This window comes from Microplitis demolitor, chromosome 5 (assembly GCF_026212275.2).
Source record: "Microplitis demolitor isolate Queensland-Clemson2020A chromosome 5, iyMicDemo2.1a, whole genome shotgun sequence".
Classification (NCBI taxonomy): Eukaryota; Metazoa; Arthropoda; class Insecta; order Hymenoptera; family Braconidae; genus Microplitis; species Microplitis demolitor.
This window is the reverse complement of record NC_068549.1, coordinates 18,999,321-19,026,204: the sequence shown is the minus strand read 5'-3', so window position 1 is coordinate 19,026,204 and position 26,884 is coordinate 18,999,321. Positions and strand designations below refer to the sequence as shown.

The 26,884-nt window shown below is 25.7% G+C and overlaps 2 protein-coding genes across 3 annotated transcripts; both read left to right on the top strand.

Annotated features, from left to right (window-relative positions):
- Positions 1–779: 779 nt before the first annotated feature.
- Positions 780–1,320, top strand: LOC128667853 (nudC domain-containing protein 3-like; the record flags this gene model as incomplete). Its single annotated transcript, XM_053739569.1, has 2 exons — positions 780–1,088; positions 1,159–1,320. Coding segments are annotated over exons 1-2 (471 nt in total), but the record flags the coding sequence as incomplete, so codon positions are not given.
- A 2,424-nt stretch (positions 1,321–3,744) lies between these two features.
- LOC103569065 (uncharacterized) lies at positions 3,745–25,692 on the top strand. Of its 2 annotated transcripts, none has more exons than XM_014441412.2 (7): positions 3,745–4,298; positions 9,694–9,817; positions 18,077–18,187; positions 19,707–19,844; positions 19,937–20,034; positions 20,545–20,710; positions 24,586–25,692. In XM_014441412.2, exons 1-7 carry the CDS (start codon positions 4,173–4,175, stop codon positions 24,687–24,689), a joined length of 867 nt encoding a protein of 288 aa, XP_014296898.1. In that variant the 5' UTR covers positions 3,745–4,172; the 3' UTR covers positions 24,690–25,692. The 2 variants fall into 2 exon arrangements, with proteins under 2 accessions (XP_014296898.1, XP_014296897.1); XM_014441411.2 differs by lacking the exon at positions 20,545–20,710 and adding an exon at positions 20,805–20,970 and having other exon boundaries at positions 3,746–4,298.
- The last annotated feature ends 1,192 nt before the right edge of the window (positions 25,693–26,884 follow it).

The following is a 26,884-nucleotide window of genomic DNA, read 5'->3' as shown; positions in this document are numbered from 1 at the left end:
ATATTTAATTAACTACTTGATGATCTCGTTCTAATTATTCGGGCATTTTTTCGTACATTCGATGAACGTGATATTAAAAACAAAAAAATAATAATAACGAACATTTATAAAAATCTTCCACTTTCATAATAAATAATATTATTTATTAATTATTGTTGTTATTATAACTTATAAGTAATCATAGCCATTAGACTATACCGGAAAATTAATTTATAAGTTAACCTGTAGTGAACCTAAGGCCACTTTAACGAAATTTTAGAATTAAGAAATCACTTTTGCGTCCCAATTGATATTTATACAATGTGATAATGCTATTTAAACCTCTACTAAATATTATTTTATTTTAAATTTAAAATATAAAATGTTCTTTGTACCTTAACTGATACTTTTTTTGATTTCATTGCATCTAATCAAAAGAGATAAATAATTTTATTATAATTATTAAAAATAATGTTTACTAACTATAATGACAAATAAATTTTTATTTTTTACCATTTTATTATTTATTTACATGTAATTTATGCTTGTACATAACTACGTAATTGATTAATAAATTAATCTGTTTAATGTAATAATTGCTAAATTATAAATTTAAAAAATGTTGCATACTTATAATTTTATGAATAATTAATTTTATTTGCAAATATAACTAGTCAAATAAATTTGTGTTTGTTAATAATTAGTTGAGTAATAAATTTACGACATTCTTTTATTTAAAAATGACGTTTGTGAATTATTTATTAAAAGTATCATAAGTTTATAAATAACAGTGAGTAAATATGAGCGATTATGTTGCTCCAGTACAAGAAGCAGATTCTTACAATGGTGCTAGTCATGATAACTTTACTTGGTCACAAAGTATAAGTGACCTTGACGTGCTCCTGAACATTCCTGACAGTCTGATGAGCCCTCGTGACCTCAAAGTCAATGTATCGAGCAAAGAAATCAAGGTCGAGATTCTTGAAAATGATTTTATGACCAGCTCCGATTGTACGAAAAAATGGTCAATTTTTTTTCAAGCAGAATTATCTTTTCCTGTGAAAGAAAATGAAATTATTTGGTGTATGACTCCTAAAAAACACATTCACGTAACTATTATTCATTTTTTTTTAATTTTATTATTTTAATACTTAAATTCATTTTCATTTTTCCAATAAGATTCATATGGAAAAAAAATATGAAAGATGGTGGGAAGCTCTAATAGTCGGAGAATCCAAAATAAAACTTGATAAAATTGATCGTTCGCGTGATTTTAATGACCTTAAAGTAGACGAACAAATGAAATTACAAGAATTGATGTGGAATGAAAAACAAAAATTATTATCGAGGATAAGCAAAAATTTAAAAACACAAAAGAAATAAATTAAACATAAGTATAATAATATTTAATAATAAATTGCATATGAGTTTTACTTAATAATTTGATTACTATATCAGCAAAAATTTAACTGCACATGACACTTGATAGCTAATTAAATTGCACACGCGATATGCTGTACACTAATCATTCAATTTAATATATATCAAACACCGTTTGCTCTCATTTTTTATCAATAAATGATTCATTAAACCGTTACGCTAAAATACTAATGATGTTGTAAACTAACTTCTGCAAACTTCATTTTGTAAATCGAAATTTAATGAGTATTATTAATGAATAGATTATGATTTCTTCATATGGATTATAGTAGAATAAAAAAAGTCATTTGGATGCGTGCAGTGATGTATTGATGTCGTGGAAGAGTACATACTTGAATGTATATGTTTAGAAAGGAAGAAAGCCTTCTTATAGATATTAATTGGTGACATGTAACTACGAAATTCCCTCTCTTTTTTTACAAATTATTTTCGTGCCCGTAATTGAACATTTATAAGATCGCTGCCTGTTTTATTTCGCAAAAGTTTGATACCTTTTAAAATATGTAACCTATAAATAGAAGTGAAATAAATTCTTTGATAGTTTGGGGGGAATCCCATTTTTTTATTCGCGTAAAAACTTTTCTTTTGCTACAATTACATGTTGGGTATCAAATTACAGCTTACGTAAGGCAGATTCAAGAGAATTTTAAATGAAGAGAAAAATGATTTACGTCTCAGTTAATTAGAGAATTGGCGCATCGGAAAAAATTTAATAATTAATTTTTTAATAAAATTTTTTTTCAAGTGAATACTGAACGTAAGATGTAACTTTGATGATATTCAGCCGAGTATAAGCTAAGGAGTCAGATTACTTATTTTTATCATAATCTAAATTAACAAAGACATCAAACGATAAAGTATGATATAAATATATAAAAAGTAAATTGAGATTTATGTTTTTTTTTTTTAAATATCCCCTTAGACCAGTCTGACGGGAGAAGCAGGTGCGTGAGAAATCAAGACCAAGTTTACTCCTCTTTTCGATCTTATACCCATTCATGTTACGGTATCTCTGGTTTTACGTTTCTCGAGTCCACTTCCCAAGGATTTGTAAAACTAGAAGCAAACTTTTTTTATTTAGTTTTTTCATTACATCTAAAATGTAAAATTATTTTCTTCAAGTAATATTATAGAGACGGGGGCAAAATAGGCTACTTAAGGAAATACTGTTTTCGACGAATTCGTTAAATCTTTTTTTGTAACGATATTCAAAATAGAAAAAATTTTCAGTTGCCATTAAAAAAAAAAATTTCATTTTTGCGGGCAAAATGGGGCAACCCTAAAAAAGGTGAAAAAAAAATTTCTGGATATTAAATTAAATTTTTTCGTAAGTAATTTACATGAACAATTATATTTTACAGAATTATTGGATATGACAAAAAATTTTTTTATCATAAAACAAGTCATTAATATTTTTCTACTGACACTCGATTTTTGAAAAAATTCAAAATAATACTCAATTATATTTTTTTACAAAAGTGCAAAAAATAAAAAGGATTCCTTTGCGTAAAAAATTTTCATTCACCCCAAGAAAATTTTTACCTGCCTTAAGAAATTTTTCGCATTATAAATAGAAAACAAAAACTTTCTTGAGCCAAAAAAAATTTTTCTTGCGCCAAGAAATCCTTTTTTTCTGTGTGATTGGAATGTTTGAAAGCCATTTAAATTTTGGGAGTACGGTGTTTCGTCTTCCCTACATGATGCATTTGTTGTTTCATACTATAAAAATTACAAATATTTATCTAGTATAATATGAGATCAATGAATTCTTTACGACGTTGAATTCCTTTGTCACTCCATTAACCGCCTAGTCCTAGTGCCGTCGATTGCAGCTGGTTAATATAATGCGTAGCAAAAGATCGGCATTCCAAATGCAAGGAATCCCTACAGTAATGTATATAGTATAGATGTTTCTTCTTTCTCCTGTTTCTTCACTGTTTATATGAGTTTATCTCAGTATAGTTAGTCACAGAATGGAAGAGGGACAGGAGATTGGATTGGAGCCTCACAAAACAGGTAACTCAGACTCATCTTGTCAGTTCTCATTTCCAGGCTCCATTTAAATTTTAGTATCAACATCCAGCGTCACCAATCATCGTCTTCTTTATCATAACTAAAAATATTCTTCCCAAGGAATTAAAAATACTTGAAATAAATAAAATCATATAAAAAACTTTAAAAATCGTTTTCGAGTCTTCAAGAGGATTTTGCATATCGTTAAGCAGCAAAAGTTGAGAACCATCGGAGGTAAAACACTGGCAATATACCTGCTGGAGGACTATTCATCCCCACCTGTGTAAGTATGAGTTCCCTCGCCTTTCTTAAGTTCTCCTTCAGTTCTCCCGTATGGAAGTCAAAGCTAACTCGATACGAGTTTCTGCTTTTCTCCAGGTAAGCTACAACACTAGTCGTGCCGTTAGTGTTGTTGCCGAGAGAATGGTATTATGTGCTCCTACGTGCTTATTAAATCATCAGCACTACCATCTTATTACCAACAGTAATTATTAATAACTGTGTTAATATTTATTAATTTTAAATTAATAAATACATTATTAAATATCTATATATGTGGTAGTAAAGTGTTTGTCGCGTTTATTGGAATAATTTAGTGTCTTACGGATGCTCCAGATACCATTTGGTGATCATTATTTTATTGTAAAATCACCAGGTCTTAAAGATCTAGGTACCAGGAGTATAAATAATTATAATAATTATAAAATAGTTTAAATTATTTAAACAAGAATTTGTAAAAAATGCCTTGCTCTGCGGTTACATTATCTCTGGCGACCATAACCGGCATCATCGCCACGGCACTTCTTGCAATTGCTTTTTCCACGGATAACTGGCTTTACACAGAGGTCAAACGCGCCCAAATACAGGTATTATTCCATTTATATATATATATGTATTTAGTTTTACTAATAATATATTACTATACTAAGAAATGTGCGGATTAAATCTGGAGTGAATGAGGATATATTTTATTTAATTCCCTTGGAGTGAATGCAAGCAAATAAAGTCCGTAATAAGTTTGAATTTACTCCTGATTTTTCGCAGTGTATATATTTAGTATCAAAGTTGTGAAGATGAAACAAGTTTGTAAAAATAGTTTGTGTGTACGCGCTAGCATGTTAATGGTATCCAAGTTCAAAGTGTTTGAATATACTTTTAAAAGCTAAGAATGTTTGTTAAACGATGAGAATACCTGGGTAAAGTAATACTTTGAAGGAAGGAAAAAATAAATAGAATCTCAGAGGATCTTAAGAAAATTACCGGCTTCCTGGATTAAGGTGTAGTGGGATTTCGCTGGCGTCCTTGCACCGGGTTAACGTCCTGGGTCGCAGGGCTCACGAGCTCAAGATTCTTCACGATTCTCTTCCCTCGATAAAAGCTTTTTCTCTTATATGCTCTTTCATCCGTCTACACTTATGTTCTTACACATTACAATACACCTCACTTACCTTATATTCACTTCTCGCTTATTTTTTATTCTTTTTGTAGTAACCCTCCTGTGAACCAAACAATGTAAACCCTTTTATAATTACTTCTTTGTTTTAATTATATATTCTTGGCGTGGTTTTTCATTTTAACGGAAATTCTATGAACTTGACCTCCGTAGAAATTTAAAAGATTTTTATTTTATTTATGGTCATCTCTTTATTTTGAATTTTTGACACAGAACAAAATGATTTATTGGCACAAAATATTTTTACTTGACCCAAGAAATTTTTTGCATTACGAATTGAAAAAAAAAAAAATTTCTTGGGGCGAGAAAAAATTTCTTGCAGCAAGAAATTTTTTTCAGTCCTAAGAAAATTTTATTTTCTGTGTACAGTTTTTTTTTTGTCATATACAGTGTTACATCTTTGTATATATATTTATGATAATTTTATAAAAATGTTTCAACACATTGTTTATTTTATTTGAAACTTGACGATCGAGAGCCTTTCCAAGCGATCGGCATTCCTCGCCGCGCCCATTTTAGCGCGTTGACTCAACAACTTTTGAGTTTACTATTTGTATGTCTATTTTGATTTAATTATACTGTGAAATACTTACTTTTATCTGATGCAATTATAAAAACGTCTCATTAATACTAATTAATATATGCAATTAGAACCCACAGAAAAAAATTCTTGACTTAAAATAACTTTTCTCCATTCCAGAAATTTTTTTAAAACTTCAAATTTTCCAGATCAGTAAAAATCTCTAATCGCTATATTCTCAGCTCAAAAAAATCTTGACTTTATTCCCGAAAATTTTCGTCTTCAAAAATATTTTCTTGACAAATTTTTTTCTGTGCAGAATTTAGTGATGATTTAAATTCAAATTGTCAATTTATCGTATTAATTTTCTTCACTTTTTTTTCTGTAGTATGACTCTACTGTGCAGTTATATAAATATTCCGTATAAAAATAATATATATGATCAAAATATATGTAATATTTTTTTTTATATTAAAAAATATAATATTCATCATATATAAAAATATATATTTCTATCATATACAAAAAATATATTCTGACCATATATAAAAACATATATTTATATTGTGTATGGAAAAAAAAGTTTCTTATTCATATGACCCACCCCAATAAAATTAGATCTAAATTTTAATATATTCTTTAAATTGCAGATAAAATTCTCGAAATTAGTTAATTTGAAGTGAATATATAATATATCCATATACATACACATACACCATATAAAATATATGCTTAAATATAACAAAGAAAATATATGGTGTCATATATAATATAAATTATATGCTACCACATACTTCATTTCATATAAAAATCTCTATATGACCTTACAATATACAATATAATATATCATATATGTTTATATTGCAAAATATATGATTTTATATATTTTAATCATATATTATTTTTTTTACGGGAATTGATGATAAAAAATATATATAAAATAAATTTTGAATCTGGTATTTGAGGATAATTCGCATTAGTTGTTATGTATATATTGTATTAACGATACCAAGTTAAAAAAGGATAAAAAATGTTGGTCGGACACTGGAAGAGCGAGTATTTAATGTGGCGGTATGGTGTGGCATGCGTTGATCGTACAGTTATTTTACTAACACGATTTACCTGAGGTTGTATGTATACACGAGAAAGTCTTGGTTGTTATACTGTGTGGTACAGTGTTCCACAATAATGTGTACAGGTGTACCTGGATAAAAATATAAGACTTTAAATTATAGTAATATACAACCTTAATGTATATAAATATATATACATTCATATGTAACACATATAAATATATTTAATCACAGCATTCAGGTCACGCATTCAATCGGACTAATTATCATTGCGTGAATTATTACCCCGCATTATTTATTTTAAATCTCAGTAGACAAACTTGTTTCAGATTAAAAGAAAGTTTTGGTCGTGAAAATAAATCGCCATTTGTCAATAAATTTTTAAATTCGTATTTATTTTATAGGATTTATAGAAAAAAAAAAAAAAAAAAAAAAAAAAAAAGTGACACAGAGAAAACGTAGTCTGGGATGACAGTAAACTGGTTGGCAATTTTAGAAATTATTAATTAATAAAGAATGCGTTGATGTAGTTCAGTATCGCAACTGTCTATTACGTATTTTTGTAATTAATTACAAGAGTAATTATAATTAGTTTATAAAACTTTGAATATATTTTAGGAATGTAAATAATTTTTATGTTAATATATAATATATATGAAGAGAGTTATCTAAACTTCCGGGAGAAATATAATAGGAAGAAAAAATATGTATATATGTATATACATATGTATATGATGTCTGGTATAGTGACCATAGTATGAAATTATATATTTATTTAAAGTTATGGATGAATAATTTCAAAGATTATTCAGAATACAACCGATCGATAGATTTTAATTCTGTACTGGAAACTCTAAATATCAGGCGTGGTAAATAAAATATATAGTTGGCATTTTCCTTTCCATGCTAAAGAAATCGTCGTCGTTGCATCGGCGGAACGGCGATGTGAAAGCAGTTGAAACGGTTTTAACCCGATAAAATTCTTTTTTTTTTTTTTTTTTTTTTTTTTTATATTTCTATTTTATTTTATTTTTTTAACTACAGGACGCTTGTTAACACGCGTTGATTACTCAGGCTGTGTAGATAACATTTAAGTTTAAACACGGGCTTTGTGTTGCTCAATATATGCTATTATAATATTCGAAAATTTTTTCAGCAATATCTAAAAAGGTAAATGCATACTAATTTTACTGTTACTTTAGTATGTGTTTATTGTTTTTAAGAAAATAGAACTTGAGGAAAAATTTATTCTTGCAAAATATATGCTTTGTTTAGATAAGATTTAATTTACATTATTGAGTTAATTATTGCAAACAATGTATAATTATTTTGTTGCAATTTTATATTGTTTCTTAATTTTTAATTATCAAGATCAACTTTAAATCGAAATAAATAAAGGAAAGAATTTAATACATAAATTTTTAGTTTGTAAAAAATAATTATTCACTTCGTTATCAATGTATTTGTAATTACTGGAAAAAAAAAAAAAAAAAAAAATTCATATAATGTGGACGGTATCACTTCTTTAACGAGTTAGCGGTAACTAAATAATAATTATTATAATTATAAAAACGTGTTTTATCATTTAAAATAATATCGAGTCTATAAAAACGTCTTAAAAATTTTTTACAATTGTTTTTATAGGTGAAAAAATTTATATAATATATGTATAAGAAAAAAAATTTACCAGCCGTTATGACACTTCAATATAAATTTTTTAAATTTATTTGAATATTTGAAATACTAGATTTTTTGAAAATTTTCTATTTCATGGCAAATTTATGAGAAATAATATAAGATTTTTTTAAAATATATATAATGTAGAAAATTTCATGATAGTGAAATTTGAAATTTGAGAAAATTTTGAACTTTGAGTCGATTATTCTTGGAAATTCAAAAAGATTCAGGAGTAGCAGAAATTTGAAATCTCCCGCCCTCGTTTGGGAAAAGTTTTTAGGAAAATTCAAGAAGTTTTCATAATTCCCGGGTCAAAAAAATTTTAATTTGACTTTTTTAACTCAAATGCATACTAAGTAGGTCAAGTTAGCCAAAACCAAATGTATTTTTAATCCATTTTTATGATACTGAATTTGGCCGGCGTCTAATCACTTTTGAATTATTAAAAAACGATAAATTATAAAAAAAAAAAAAAAAAATATAACAAATAATGCACTTATAGAATTTTTAATTTTCTACATGTGCATTTTTTTAGTTTTTTTTTTTTTTTTGTAATTAAATAGATAAAAAAAAATTCAAAAATTATCAAGTGTCTGCCAACTTCAGGATCAACCATTTTTGATTTTCTGATGAACTTAATCCACTCAGCACCCATTTAAGTAAAAAAAGTCAACTTTGACGTTGTTTTGGCTAAGTAGGCTCAGATTTAAGTCAAAAAAGTCAAATTTGTTATTTTTTTGAACCAAGTTGATTTTAAAGTTTTTTTTTGTTTTGTAAACAACCAAAATTTTTGAAGTTGAATTATTTTTGCTCAAATAATTTAAAAAAATTTTCCTGAAAATTTCTCAGTTGCAAATTATTTTTCACTTTTGAATATTTTCAAAATGACAAAAATAATCAACCAAAAGTTCAAAATTGTCTCTAATTTAAATTTTGGAAGACAAACATTTTTGGGAACCAAGTCAAGATTTTTTTGAGCCAAGAGAATTTTTCTCGGTTAAAGAAAATTCGTTTTTGTCAGGAAATTTCTACTTTATCCGAGAAAATTGAGATCTTCAAAAAAATTTTCTTGAATAAAGAATATTTACTTTTAGTCGAAAATTTTTTAATGTGATCACAGCCAAAAATTAGTGGGATTGTATTTGTTTATATTTACCAAAAATAAATAAAAAAAATGTAATTTATTAATAGATAAATATTTGTAATATATAATACGACAAACAATACACGCTTTAGTATTTTTCATGAGTATGAAATGAAATCTTTTGTCATACAAATACCTGGCTATAGGATTTCAATCGATTGATTCAGTAGAATACAGAATGACAGCAGCCGTTAAGTATTTGTAAATAAAAGCTATGATGCAAGATTTAATTCGCTGTAGCCTTGAATGAAAGACATTCAAACCTCTAGCTTTTTATACTAGTATTTAAATTCTATTATATTCTATTCTAAATTTACTCTCTAGCATAATCTTTAATTTTTTATTTACATAAATTTAACAGAAAAAGTTAAATGTATTCATTATTTAATTTCAGCAATATGCATCAAAAAACGCTGAACAAAGTCACGTAATAGAACAGATGAATTCAAAGTATTATTATTACACAAGGACCCAGGGACTTTTTAGGATATGTTATCCAAAAGAACGTCCACCAACTGGTAAGACAAAAAATATATCCTTCAATAAATCATATAAATCAAAACCGTTCGAATTTTTTTTCATTTTCAAGGATAATTTTCTTGGAAATTTAATCAAATTTATTTACTGTAACAAAACGTAAACCGACTGTAAAAAATCGGAAGTGAATACGAATTTTATTTCAATCTGAGATCACGCCATTTAGAGCTTCGGATTTAAAAAAAAAATCACTTTCCATACGGAAAATTTATTGTTTTAAATGGTATGGTGTCAAAGTAACTAGACCATTTTGGCCACCTACTGAAATTTAAATAAACACATGGAAAAATTACTATGGCCATGGTAAAATTTACGACTATATCACAAATTACTGTAACCATTTTTAATTTTACTATGGTGACAGTAATTTCTTCATGGATTTATTTCAAGTCCCGTAAGGTCAAACCTGGTCCAGCTACTGTGACACCATAGTATTTCAAACAGGAATAATTTCTTCCTGTACAGACTAAATAGGGAATTTTTTTCGAGCCAAGTAATTTCGGAGACTTGATTTTATTTGAATTCGCATCCACTTTGATTCAAATTTTAATTCTACGAAAAAATATATATCCCAAAATGATGGTACAGGGGAAGATGGGGAAAAATGGGCCCCTTAAGAAATGAGGGCTTATGTGTAATATAAGTGTCAGCCCATTTTGCCCCAAAGAGTCCCCCTCCTTCCCTTATATGCAGATTATATATTTAGATAATTGGTAACAAATTTTCCCGGATATATATTTTTTCGTATGGAATAAAATAAACTCCCATTCGAAGTTAATTTCACTCCGTGAGAAAAGAAAAAATAAAAAATCCTTTGAGTTTGCGCAGAATTCACACCGGATGTAATCTGCGGTCAGTCTGAAAATAATTTAGTGTAATCTTACAAAAAAATGCAATATAACTATTCAAAAATATATGTTTTATATGATTACTCAAAATATTCAGTGGGATTTAAATTCAAAAATTTTTGAAATACACTACTAACTTTTTATTTTTTAAATTTGATTAACTTTTGATAATCGTGAGTTTATCAAAGTTTTGCTATATAATTTCTCATATTTAAAAACTAATTATACTGAAAAAAGAAATTTCTTCAATTACAATGATGATTTTCAAATAACTGTCAGCTTGAAAATTAATTGACTTATGGACAATAAAAAAAATTACTGAAAAAAAATAAAATAAAATACATTGTGATTTTAATTTTTATGACATTTATGACCCCAAAATTTTGAGTTGCGTAAAAATAAAGAATATGAATATGTTAATTTATATAATATATTTCTGACTGATTTGAACTTGTTGATAACTTCAACAAATTTTATTCTAATTTCGAGAAAAATTTTTAACAGTAGACATTATAATTAATGATTAAAAATAAAAAATCATCATTACTTTCTAATTGTATGCTCACAATAAAACGCAGTTTTAAATCATCTCTTTGGCTTTGGGCCCACGTAATAGGTTAAAAGTTAAATAAAACGAGTGTTGTTCGCTCAAGTATCGGGTGAAATCTTGAGAGGAATATGTATTTAAGTCTTCCTGCGATGAAAGTCTGTGACGTCCAAGAGTAGGCTTATTAATGTTACAACAATTCGTAACGTTATTGTTGAGACCGGAAGAGTTTAATTTTTTTACTGTTACCGAAATTTTTTCAAAATTATACTTAGATCTCTTCAATTAAAAATGATAATATTAAATTGCTAAGAAAGTTACTTTTAGAGACTTTATTATAAATTATAGTCATAATCATAATCTTGAAGTCTGATTTATTTTTCTAAGTGAATTTTGAAATTATATTAATCCACGATTTTCTATACAACTTTTACTATTAATTTTAAATTAATGTATATGAATATATATATATATATATATATATATATATATATATATATATATATATATATATATATATATATATATATATATATATATATATATATATATATATATATATATATAGTGATAAGGTGATCTTTAAAAAAGATATAGTCTTCTTAATATAATTGAATATATTTAAATATAATTATTGTATAACAATTTTCTATATAATAGAAAGTTAATAAAAACATATTTTATTTACTCACATTCACTTTTAGAAAATGCTAGCATTGAAAATATTTTTTTTTTGTTTAATCTTTAAAAGTTATTTACATAATTAATTCATCAATATAAGTATTGAAATTAATTGAAAAAATTGTAACAGTATATTAAATAACAGTTAAAATTTTTTATTACGTTAATATATATATATATTAATATGTGATACAAATCATTAATATAAAAAAGTTTATAAACTATATTGTGTTTTCAATTTTAAAAATTTCTTAGAAATAATTTTTACTGATGATTACTTATAAGAGTTGCGCTCTTTTCTGACGGAACATAAATTTAAAAATTTAGGTACTGTTCAATATTTTTACCGGTGTCAAAAAACTTCATTCCAACAATGTTCTTGAATGTTCTTCGAACCCTAAAAGTTGTCAAATTAAATTATTTTCGCTCAAAACATATGAAGAAAAAATTTTGGAATATTTTTGGAACGTATTTTTTAGTCCATAAAAAAGTCAAAAGTTGTGATTCTAGAACTTTTTTGGAATGTCCATAAAAAATTTCAAAAAATTCCAAGAACTTCTTTTTTGACTCTCAATCTGCGCATAGAAACTTTTTTTCACCATCAAAATTACATTCCCAAAAAGTTTCATTCGTAGTTCTAATTTGTCTCATGTGTAAAAGTTCCACATGCGGAACTTTTTTTGAAATTTTTTTTTCCACACACAATTACTGTTAAAAAAAATAATTTTGATTACTGATTAGTTGAAAATTTTATGCTGTAGTCATCATTAGAGTTTATTCATTTTTTTTTCGGTACATCCGTAGTTCTGCAAAATTGCATTCTTATTATTCTGAATCAGTAATTTTTTATTCAAAAATAAATATATTTAATATTAATTCCACGACTTGAAATCTCACTTAAATCGATATTTCAAATTCTTTTCCATAATTAAATTTAATTATCAAAAACAATTCAAACCAAACTTTTATATAAATAAAAATATGAATCTTCATAAATTTTTTCTGTGTTAAAATATGAATGCGTTAACACATTAAATTGTTCGAATTTTTCTTATATAAATATATAAATATATATATCACATTTTTCATACTGATAATATAAAAAAAAATTACACAACAATTTTAAATATTCTATATATATATATATATATATATATGTAATAAAAATATACAGTGATAACAAGAGAGGTATGAATTAAAAAAGAGAAAATATATATATTTATATGTTTTATAATTTCCGGTAGAGGATTTGTTCTTAACGCTAAAAAATAATAAAAGATTCCGTTAATTTTTTTCGCTCGAAATGTGCAGTAGCCGGATCACAACCGTTAGCGCAAATGTTAATTATTTAATTGATACATCAACGGACGTGGCTCGTGCTTTAATACCACTCTTTTTTTTATCATTATTTACCAACAATCATCTAAATTTTATATAAAAGTAAACAACAGCATCACGCGATAAATAGCAAGAGCTTAGGAAATTAAGACTTTTATACAATTTACTACAAAGTTCAGTTACAATAATGATAACAAATTAATATTATTAGTTAATTGTCTTTGTAGCTGGTAGGTAAGAAAATAAAACAACATTGACAAATGAGATTCTCATGACACATAACTGGAGGACGGAAATAACTGATGATAGCGTCTGTACTTGACTCAATCGTCTTCAATGTACCGTTTACTTTGACCGAGAGTACCTTATCGGGTTTCGGCATTCGCATGTCACACATCCGGAGCTATGTTTCCGGTTCTTATATGGAACTTATTATTTATTTATAAAACGTCATCATACGTCAACACTTGAATTATTTTATAATAATTATCTATCTTATTTATATTTTTCAACTGTCCCATTACATATATTTATATATATATATAAGAAAAATTTTACTTAATGAATGGAAAACAAAAATTTTCTTATGACTAGAAAGCTTTTATCAATTTATTTTTTTTTTTCAATTCATAATTCAAATAAATACTTTGGACGATTAAAAATTTTCGGGCCAAAAAATCATTTTTTTCTGTATATACATATATCACGTTAATTCAAAAAGGATATACTTTTTTACGCCGTTTTGACTTTGGAGCTTTCTACTAAAAAAGAGCTTATAGTTTTTTTTTATCGATCGTTTTGACAACTTATTTTAAAGTTCAAAATAAAAAAAATAATTTTGAAAGTAAAAGTGTGTTTGATTTAAATTAACCGCCTTTTTGATTTAAATTTTTTTTTTCAACTTGTAGCTTCAAAATAAGGCTACAAAACGATTGGCATTGAAAAAAATATACGCGCTTCTAATTTTAAAGATTTTGTTAAAGCTACATATACGGGTGTATGATATTATGTCCTTTTGGAATTAGTAACGCAATATATATATTCAAAAAAAATTGTGTTTTGATTGATTTCAAGACCTTGGCATTAAAATGGAAATAACTAGAAAACAGTGCGAAATTTTGAAAAATTTTATCAGAGATAATTTGTCAGAAATAAAATTCTCTACAAAAAGTATTCTATAACATTTAGTGATAAGCCTGATAGTTTCGCCAGAAAAGTAGAAAGATCTCAAAATTTACTATAAATTTGACTTCAAGCTCCAATTACTTTTGAACAGATGAATTTATCAAAAAATGATAAGAGACTTTTTTTATAAAGCGTTCAATTCTCAACGAAATTATACCCTGAGCTTCTCTGTACAATGAGCCATCGCCGAGGAATAAAATTCCTAACTTAAAATTTTTTTTCCATGTTATTTAAATGGGAAATAGAAAATTGCGATGAGCGACCTCTGAATATTAAGAGCTGATATTTCAACAGGTATTTCTCCTCACTGTAACTATTTAATAGAGGGTTTCAAAAAAAGAAATAGTCGTTTTTTTTAATCAGTCTAATATATATATATATATATATATATATATATATATATATATATATATATATATATATTTATAAAGAAAAAAAGTAATAATTCTGAGAAGCAATAATGAAGAAGAAATTAAGAATTGATGATGATTTGACCTTACTTTGAATCCAGTTTTGTCTCAACTAACTGTATACAAGCTTACTTGTTCAGCTTTTACGTTAAGGTACTCGTCGGAATAGTTATGTAGAATTTAAAAGCCGTTTATTTGTCCTAGATACTGAATACTAAAATATTCCATTAAATTGTTATTCATATTTTGATAAATCTATCACATACTTGTATGGTTGAAAATTCCATAAAGTACTTGAAAGAATTTTTTTAAATGTTTTTATTGTCATGGCTTAAGTATTCATTTATATTAACGTCTATAATAAAAACCTCATTTATATATTATATTTTAAAAAAGAAATTTTTTAAATATTAAATTTCGATTTTAGGAAATGCGTCTATTTTTTATTGCATACGTGATATTCATTTTAATAAATTAAATATTTTTAAATCTAAATATTTGTGAAATTAAACAAGACTATTGTGTCGGTTTATAGGATACAGATTACATTTAAAATTTTTAATATTTAATAGAAAGAAAACAAAAAGATAGCGGTTTTGATAAAATAAGGTTTCGATACACAATATAATTATTTTTCATTCAAAATAAAAATAAAATTTTATGAATAATATTTAGAAGAACCCGGGAATAAATGAGATAAGGCAGCATAAAGTCTGTTGTAAAAAAAAAGAAAATTTTTTTTTGCTAAAATTTTCGAGTGATTATTGACTAAGGTCAATCAATGGCTCATTAGCCTCTACATTTCTTCAATAAAATATTTTGAATAAAAAAAAAATGTTCCCTAATATATTGTCTTTTTTTTTGCACTCAGTTTTCTTATAAAAAAAAAAATACTTCATTAGCAGAACATCTGTTTATTATTTTTAATTCATAAAAATTTGAAAAATTCAAATTTTATGATCAATGATTTTTTTTTCAACCGATTTAATTAATTAAATTTCCATATTTTAAATTATTGACCATCATAATTAAATAATTTTGAAATAACAAGTCTCCGAAAGCAGGGAAAAAGATTCCATTTTTAAAAAATTAGTTAAATATATGAATATAAATTCAATATTGAATACCCGTGACTTTTTCGTTTTATTTATTATTTTGTTTACGGATTTCAAATCATCCTAAATTATTTATTTTTATATTAATATAATAATTTATGCAGGCATTTTATTTAATTGCTATCTTCTATTGCTATTAAGAATAAATAATTATTCATTTTTATTCAATCATATCACAAAAAAAAAATTAATTCCAAAAAAAAATTTTATCTGTAAAATGTTACATCTTGTATACATTTTTTTTAATTTTTTAAAAATCATTTTAAACTCCAGAAAATATTTAAAATCATAATAAAAATTTCTGAGTATTTGAAATTGTAAAAAAAAATTGTAACAAACCAATACCTTGAATGCAATCGCGACAATTTTATTATCACTCAGAAAAAAGAGAATATTAAAAATTAATAAATAATAGTAAAAAGTGGAATCTGTTATCAGTAATTAGTACTATTATGTACCTAATGCAAAGTAGTTTACTAATTTTTGTAGATTCCTAAAAACTACTATCAATTATTTCAAAAAGTACCTAAATATTAATTCTTTTAGGTATAATACGTGACTTATTAGTAAAAGTTAATTAATTTATGGCATAATCTATTAAGAAGTAATGATTGGTCAAATCAAGAATTGCTATCTTAGATACTGATTTTTCCCGCCGAAAATTGAAAAAGTTACTGACTTTTATTTTATGGATTCGATGTCACTGATCAATTATTAGCTCAAAATATCATTTATTCATCATTATAAATTAATTTACAATATACATAAATCGAATAAGTGGTAAATAATAAAATGAAAAATTAGTATACTAGGTACTGATTTTTCGCTCATAAAAATACCGAAAATTTTAAACTCTTATTTTATAAATTCTATCCCATTGACTAATAATTAATATAAAATGTTATTTATTCGTTATTATAAATTAATTTATTATATATATATATCGAATAAGTGGTAAATAATGAAATGAAAAATTCGTATACTAGATCTTTATATATTAATATGTACGTTTATTAATTTTTCGGTTCCTCATTTTTTAAATTTTTCTATGTTTATTTGAAGTTAATAACTGTAGATAGCAATTTATCGATTCTTTTTCATATTAATTTTAATATACGAAATTACAAATTTTGCTCTTCTGTGTATCAAATTTAAATATAAATAATAGCCATTTTGTAGTATATATAATGATCCTGGTTTGATATTAGTATCGAATATACTAATTTTAAGTCGAAAATAAACTACAAACTATTAAAATTTTGAGCACCATTTTTTTCCGTATATCATTATTTTTAAATACTTAATAAATTTAATTACAATTTCTATAATTTTTTTAAAGAAAAAAATAAAATAAAATTTAATCAGTCGGAAAAACTTATAACTGACACTTTTTTTTTACTGATAAAATCTCTTTTCTGATAAATTATTCATCTGATTAGGTAATAGTGTATAAATTTTTTAAATTTACTAACTTACTATACAAAATTAAACAACCATAAAAATATTTCAACATTTACAACGGTAGTTTTATTAATGCCGACAAGAAACTATGCATAATTACAAAGAGAATTATCAATTTATGAGTACTTTAGAACATTAAAAAGTAAAATAATTTTCAAAGTATATAAAAGATCATAGATGAATATTGAATAGAATTTTCATAATTAACTAGTTATGTAAAGGTATAGTATATTGAATGTGAGAATCATAATCTTCGATCACGTAATTATTAGCCGGCTTATCTAATGTTAAGGATGTAATCCAAGAAAACAATGAGCCCATACATGATACTATTAAAATTTTTATTATAGTTAATAGCGATATTATTTCTCAAATAAATTTTCAATCCGTCCTTGTGCTCGTTAAATAATTAAATTATCTTCAGTTTATACATATACACTCCCTCGATAAGTAAGCCTACATATTATTGAATCACAAGAAGAGACTTTCAGCATCGCCATATAAAGATCAGTGTGAGACTCTAGCTCGCAATGACGATAGACAACTTTTATTAATCTCCCTTTTTCTGCCGACTTTTAAACACTTATTTATATACTAAACAATGTTTAATAAATATATACATATATATATATAAAGTAACATTATTTGCTTTCAGTGGAAACTTATCTCAGTCCAGTGGAAACTTATTGTATGAATGTTGACTATTTCATCCCAGATGGAGAAAATGAAACAAGAGGATTTTCAGAAGATGCCATGACACGACTTCGTATGTTTCAATTTTTTTTTTAAATTATATGTATAGATAGATAGATAGATAATATATTTTGTTCGATCATGAGATCTTGATCTCCTGTGGCGGTTCAAAAAACAAAATATTTATGTTAGTTTTGCATAAATAATTACAATAATTGATCATATAAAATGAAAATAATAATAAGCTTACATTAAAAATATGCAGGGAAGAGTGGGCAAAGTGAGACATCAATTTTTTTATGTGTGTAGGTCAAAATCAGACACCATTTTTTAACAAAAAAAAATTTTTAAGAAATGTTCATATATGAATCGTTTATTTGAGAAAACCCATAAGTCATGTTTTTTCGAAATTGGGTTTTTTGCATTTTTGGGTTTTTTGGATGTCCCCCCCCCCCATAGAAATTCATAAAAATATCCATGAAATCAGGGTTTAAAAAACAAGTTACGGAGTGACAGAAATTTAATTTTATTGAGAAACCCCATAAGTCAATGACTTATGGGGTTTTTCAAATAAACATGCAGTTTTAGTTTTATAGAAATAATTTTTTTTTTTTATTTAAAATTCGCGCTTTTTTGGAAAAAAAATAATATGACTAATTAAAACACTTAAATTAATTATTATTTTTTGTAGTTTCTGAGTTTCAGAGTTTAGATACATATTATATACTTCATTTTATCAGTCCAATAAATTATTTGAGTGGAAAAAATTAAAAAAATAATAATTTTATAACTTTTTCTTCCGTTTGGTTGAGAAACCCCATAAGTCAATCAACTTTAAATAATTTTTTTAAGAAGTTTCAATTAAAAAATTGAATTTTCCGTGTTTGAATATTTTTCAGAGACGCTAACATTATTCTCTTCAATTATTTATTTATTATTTCAATGGCAAGTTTTTCCAAAAAAATGGTTTTTGTGTTTCCTGAAAAATTTTGTTTTCTTGACTTATGGGGTTTCTCAAATAAACGATTCACTTATTTTATACTATTAAAACATGCTCATAAAAAACGTTGAGAAATAGTTCAAATTCAGTTTTTTCTGACCTTATTTTGCATTGGAAAAAAATGAACTTTTATCACTTTTAATGGAGTCAAAAAAAAGTTTGCAAAAGTCTTAAAACTTTAAATTTTAGTATTAAATAAATCATTTTTATCTTTGTATTTTAAGAAGTTTCAAAATTGTTTGAAAAAAGTTTGTCATCATGTCATGTTTTGAAATTTACTTTTTTGCTACACGACATTAAACACGAAAAATTTTTTTTTTGTCAAAATTTCGAAATTTTCATACTATTGGGGATGACCCAGCTCTGATATTTTTCTAGAGATTGTAGACAAACATTTACTAGAAAAAAATTCTCAGTATCTCATTTTACCCCACTTCTCCATACATATGTTTAATATTTACTTTAGCCCATGAAATTTTCTATTTACAGACTTCAAATTTACTCTCTAAAATCATACGATTGCTGTCTTTACTTCAAACAAAACCAAAAAAATAAAAATAAATAATTAAAATATAAAAAAATAACTTTACAGATATGGGAAGATCAATCATCGCTCTTTTTATTCTCGCATTCTTGGCCATTTTCGTAGCATTTTGGACGGGAGTAGTCGGATGTTGGAGAAGATCACACGGAAACGTCACAGCCACTGCAATACTTATGCTCATTGCCTGTAAAAAAATACTTCATTACTAAAAAAAAAACAATACACCCAAAAATAATATAAAAAACACCTAAAATATATATTTAATATTTAAATAACAGGCCTACTAAGTGCCGGTGGAATGGGACTTTGGCATGGTGTCGAGTACTACGAGAAAGAAAAAATCGTAGGCGATGAATACTACCAACAATGGAGCAATGTGAGTTACCACAGCCTAATTATTTATTTAAATATATAATACATACATACATTGCATATATAATAAAATAATATGGTATATATGTGTTGAGAGAGAAATTATATACGGGAAGTCGACAGTGATCAGTGAAAATAAGAAACTTATTGTGAGTAAACTTTTGAGTACTGCATATACATATAACCTAACATTCTATATATATTATAAGTATATATAGTAAAGTAAACAATGTGAATATCGAAAATTTCTCACGAGTCATTGCACGTCCCGGATATTTTCTCTAATTTCATCTTGATATAAATGTATATACTTTCCTGTTCGGATTGCGCTTTTCATGCGCTACTTTCAGATGTCATTATTCAAGTGGTTTCCAGACCAGTAAACCAATCTTGTCACCTAAACAACTTAGTCCTGGTCACTGTTATATATTTATATATATAGAGACATATATAAACGAGAATAAAAGATAAAAGATATATTGAGTTAAAAGTAAATAATTTTTTTGTGAAACAGGTGTTGAAGAATAATGTTGCCCAGTGGTATGACTGGTCATTTTATTTAGCCTGGCTTGGAGTCGCAACATGTCTTGCGACAATGACTCTTTTCTTGATAGCAGCATCATGTTTAAAGAAAGAACGAGCGCGCGAACAGGCTGCTAACATACAATATATTATGCCAGGTGAAATATTATTTTATAAATAAAACTAATGGATGTTCGTTTTTTGTTTTATTTTTTTTGGGATATCTTCCTCTCGCACACCTGGAACTTGTAGATCCTCAAGGAAAGCTCGCTAATCTCGTACGACTGGTCGTATGTGGTGGCTTGGGTCGGCGTCGGTTGGTCGCTGATCAGCGCTATATTATTTAGCGCTGCTGCGATTTGCTTGAAGGGCGAGAGAATTCGCGACGAGGCGATGAACATGCAGTACCTCATGCCTGGTACATACGTAACACTTTTGCTTCTACTAACTTATATTTTAGTTGATGGATGTTATTATTTAACAATAGTCGGGTCAAAAATTAAACTTGATTTAGACTTTAGAGCCGTTTTTCATAAGACAAACTTTACTTTTTTTTACGGAGATATTAAAGTGAAGAGGAATAAGTTCAAAGTAGGAGAGAAAAAACTCTAAAAGTTGACAAAAATTTAATTCAAGTCGAAAAAGTCGAGATGTTATCGGAAAATCGGCAAATCGATAACTTCAAATGAGAATAAGGTGAAGTAAACTTGAGTCAAGTTTTATTTTTGACCCGGGTACAAATTACAATGTTTCGTTTTAGACGAATATTTTTTTTCTTTCACTTCCGGTACAAATTGACTTTCTACAAATCAGTGAAAAAATTATCTTTAAGCTTTTTCAAAGAATTTTGAAATTTTCTCATTTAAAAATCGTGAAAATCATGATTTTTAATTATCTAAAACTTAGATACTATTTATAACATCGTCTTCTAATGGGGACTGATCTGTAAGAAATTGATTAGCCTTCGAAAATGTCCATTGCAACCGAAGTGTAACTTTTCATCATTTTCTGAATAAAATTTATCTTCTTTCCCTTTTAGGGCATAAACTACTGAACGTACAACAAAAATGTTCAAGAAAATTTTGTAGGAAATTTAATTTTCTTTAAAAAAAGTCCTATCAGTCAAGACGCTCAAGTCCATGGTTCACGAGTTACTGAGATTCTAATAATTTTAAAAATAAAAAACAGCTTTCTGTTTTTTTAGCGATATTTTAATTTTTATGTTAAAATCTCAGTAACTCGTGAACTATACACTGTAGCGTATTGAGTCATAGAACATTTTTTAAAGAAAATTAAATTTCCAACAAAATTTTCTTAAAATTTTTTGTCGTATGTTCAGTAGTTTACGCCCTAAAAAGGAAAGAAGATCAATTTTAGCCAGAAAATGATACAAAATTACACTTCAGTTGTAATGGACATCTTCGAAAACCGATCACTCAATTTCCTAAAAGTCAGTCCCCATTACAAGACGATATTATAAAATGCAACTGAGTCTTAGATAATTAAAAAAATTTTATGATTTTTAAGCGGGAAAATTTCAAAATTTTTTAGATCGATATTAGGGTTGGAGTTAAGAGCTGAAACTTCCAGATAATTTTTTTTCTAGTATAGAAAATAATTTTGTACCATAAGTGAAATAAAAAAAATTTTTCATCTAAAAAAAACACCCTAATAAATATTTTAAAAAAATAGTTTAAGTATAAAACAAAACTAATGGGCAATTTATTTGTAGAAATTTTTTGCATTACAATTGAAAGTTTTTTTTATTTAATTTTATCGGTTATTAAGTAATTATGTTAATGTTTACCCATTGAACAAGTAGAGAAAACTCATCACTGTAATTAAAGTACAGTACAAATAATAAAATAATTCCTAGTTAAATATGTACTGGTAATTTTTTCGACATTTCCGCCAGGTTTACTTAATATAGTTACAATAATAGCTAACGTTCCCATTCATATAAATTCACGCACGTTTTTATTTATAAATAATTTAAATTAATCTAAATTAATTTATTGGTAAAAAAAAATAAAATTAACATAATTTTTTTTAACAAAATCATAAATCGGCAGCAAAATATAAGGCATTGTAATTATAGTTATAATAGTAATAATAATAATAATAATAATAATTAATTAAATGGTATAATAAAATGGTTAAAAAAATGACATGAGAGCTCAATATTCTTCCTCAGGTACTTTTACTTTTTTTTAAAGTATTACGCTCTGTTTGCCTCGTGGATTAGTATAATTTTGTCACGCTCTAGCTCTAAGACGGCACTAGACTTTCTATGTCGCCTTTTTCCCTCAGCAATCGATAAATTTATCAAATCAATTTTAATTTTTTTTTTCTATTCAATTTTATTAAATGCACAATTTAACGCCTATAAGCTGTGGTCAAACGAGGATTCTCACGATAAATAAAATACTATCAGACATTCACACAGTCATCGAGGCAAATGGAAAGTGGCATACTTGCCTAAATAAATTTTTTATATATATTTTTTTGCATGTGTGCAGGCATACATATAAATATATAATTATACGATATAATTGTATATGTAATGATCTAATGATATACTTTTTATTCTGAGAATTAAATTATACTAGTTTTTATTGTCATTATTATTATCTATATTATTAAGAGAATGCGGAAGAAAATTTTTTTCCCGGCATATCTATATGATAGAATTGATTAATGTTATTAAATTTGGTATCGTTGAAAAGGTCTTGACTTAAATTTGTGTTTCTTCATGGTTAAAATTTTTTTTTTATTGCCAATTATTGAGATGTCAATTTATATACACGCAGATAATTTTTGAGTAAAAATTACCCATAAAGTTTGCACTTTCCTGGTTAAAAAAAAAAATTGAAAAGTATTAAAAATGATAAATTTTGAATTCTTCTCAATACTTTTGAATACTTTCAATTCTTTCTTTTATGATGTACCTGAAGATCGAAATGTTTTTGCGCAACGAAAATGAAAAAAATTTATGTAATTTGACTGCTTAAAAATGACTTGAAGGGTAATTGAAAGTGGCTGCAATTTTTGGCTGACATACCAGCATCTATATGTGAAAAATTTCAGAAATTTAGATCAGTAGAGTTTTTGCTTTTTTTTTTTTTCGTTTCCCGAAAAATGTTTCGATTTTCGGTTACATCTCTTATGGAATTTTAAAATTGTAGATCGTTTTCAATTTTTTTTTTAATTTGGGTTCATTTACATGTTATCGAGTAGTATATTTTACAATGTGCAAGGGAAAAATTTGAATATTTACCACATGTTTCACAGTATCAAACTTTTTAGGTAATTTTTACTAAAAACCTCTGCGTGTATATTATTCGAATCGCATTTAAATTACGCGGGAAAGATGATGGTATTTATTTTCTTTAAATAAATTAATATTTTAATTATTCCGTCACTGAATATGACTGAATATAAATATGACTGTTATATATATGATTAAGAGAAAATAAAAAAAAATTTTGTCTAGGCCATGACTTCTATGACAATAAAAATTTAAAAAATTTCATTTGGTATCAATGAAAAAATATATATTAGAAGACTAATAGAACAAAATTTGACTGTGTAGATTTTTTTTCAAGAATTTCATGATTATACAATCTTCGAAATTGATAAGTTTCCGAGTTGATGATAAGATTTGTCTTATTAAATTTCAATAATAATAGAAATTAATAAAAGATTCTAGAGTTGAATTTTCAGTAGAGGTTTTAATAAATAGTGAAATTCAAATATTTTATAAATTTGGTAGTAATACTCAGACAATCACGAAGTGACTCTAGGTTACTTGTTATTATTATTATTATTATTATTATTATTATTATTATTATTATTATTATTATTATTATTATTATTATTATTATTATTATTATTATTATTAGATTTAATCTAATTATTAAAATATTGCCCATCGCGATTTTATTACAAACATATTATATATTTTTATTATTATTTATACTATAAGTTTTAATGATACATAATTAATATATAAAAAAATATATTATGATTACAGTGTATCCACAGAAGCAGCAATACGCTTATGCCGGATATCCTGCACCAGCAGCTTATCCAGGTCCTTACTACCATGGCTCTCAATATGGACCTTATAATTATTAAAAAAAAGACTGTATGATAAGCTGGGAATTTATAAATCGACACACAAAAAAAAAAAAAAAAAAAAAAAAAATAAGAAATCTCATGAAACTAGTTAATTAAATATAATAAATTCAAAATAAAATTTTATAAATTTACCGAGTAAAAACAGAATATTGTCGCATCCCCGCTGTATGGTTTTTTAAAAGCCGCTCCTTACTGCGATTGACAATTTGAATTTTTTTTTAATATTCGGCACCATGACCATGAGAAAAAAAAATTTAGCGATCGCTGCATCATCGCCGTGACATTTAAAAAAAATGAATCCTTGAAATACTTGAAGAAATATAAAAAAACCATAACCGCGGCTACATGGTGCGAATGCCGTGCAGTTATGGTGCGGTGTGAATAAAAATTTGTTTTTTTATTTAAAAATATAAATTTTTACTCGGGTCTATAACTTAAAATTTTTTATTGAAAATTAAAATATTGTCCTTAGTAATTATATAGATTTTTTTTTTTATATAAATATATATATAAATAATGTTAACATATATGATAAGTATGAATGAAAATAACGTGTATTTAACGGATTAGTTTAAAGTTTCAAGAAATGAAATATTTTTAAATATTTGAAAAAAAAAAAAATTTTTTTTTAATTAATTTGAAAGGCTGATCTTGCTCACAATCAGTTCTTCATATCGCTACTTCGGGCGACATATTATATATACATATACTTTAAATAACAAATTTTTTAATAACGTAATTAATTAATTAATTAATATTAATATTATTAATTAATGTATTGTGCTAATTTTGAATGTCGTATTGATGAGAAATAAAAATGATACTCGTTAAAGGTGCGATTTTAAATTTGAAACAAATTAAATAGTTTGTACATTGTAATTGCATATGTTTATAGTTTTTTAGAGTGTCATTAATAATTTCTTTTAATACCGCGCATTTAACTATTGTAAGAGTGCTGATTTATTTTATATACGACGTATAAATATTATTTTATTTTATTAAGAAATTAATTAGTTTTTAAGGATTATATAAATATATATACTATTAAATAATGTTTTTATTCAATGAAATAAACTGAATCTAAATCAATAAATATTTGTTTTTATTTATTTATAATTAATCATTTTAATTAATTAATTATATATAGTTGAAAAAAAACATTTAGGTTGATTGCAATAAATAATTTAGTTTCTCAAGATACTTAAGGAATAACTCAAGCTGGTTCTATTCTTAGGAATTATACTTTTCATCATAGATTTAATAGAATATGCGGTGAAGTAAGTTACAAAACAATGAGAACAGGTTCCCATAATTTATAGAGTATGAGTCTATGAATGAAAGTTTTTTACTTTGAGCTGAGTTAATTTTTGTGAGATCAAAGATTTGCGGATGTTAAGTTCGGAGTTGATTTTTTAAAATTTTTATGAAAAAAAATTACAACTAAAAATATTATTATTGATTAATAATTATTTGTGAATCTAAATATATTAAAATATGATGTATCAAATTATTTTATAATAGATTATAAATTTTAATTAAATGACTATTTTCAAAGACAATTTATAATCAAATTATAATAGATTTAATTAAGAAACTTATATATAAGGAAAGGATTTGCTTCGCAAATGAGTTGGATAATTCTCCTCCAGCAAACGCTGTCGTTAAAATCAAAACACTTGTCGTGAAGAATTGAAACAGCAATGCCGATTACAAACGGCTATCAAACATACCGATGTCTTAGAACAACAATCATTACATGAAAAATATAGCGACGGCAGGTCATTCATCAGCAATGAATAAAAGGTAACGCCGTTGAATTAAAGAATAAATTAATCTTTTTAAATTACTTATGAGTATTTTAGTTAATAAATATTTTTAAATGTCAACAGAAGTGGCAGAGAAGAGCAGGAATTTTATGTGCTAAACTCCAGAAAAGAAAGAAATAATAAAGGAAAAAACATCGGCTGTTCAAAAAATTAATGTTCAACCATTTGAACCAAACCTTCAAAAATGTGAAAATTATTTGAAAAATAGAATTCCCTAAATGTTAACCAGAAAAAAAGATACTAGTCACTTTATCGTATGATAGACATATAGGTACGAATACCGCTTTTAAGTTTGGAATATAAACCTTCTAACTAAGTTTCTTAACAGGGACATGTCAAAAGGTAGGCGCTATCTAGTGGCAAGCA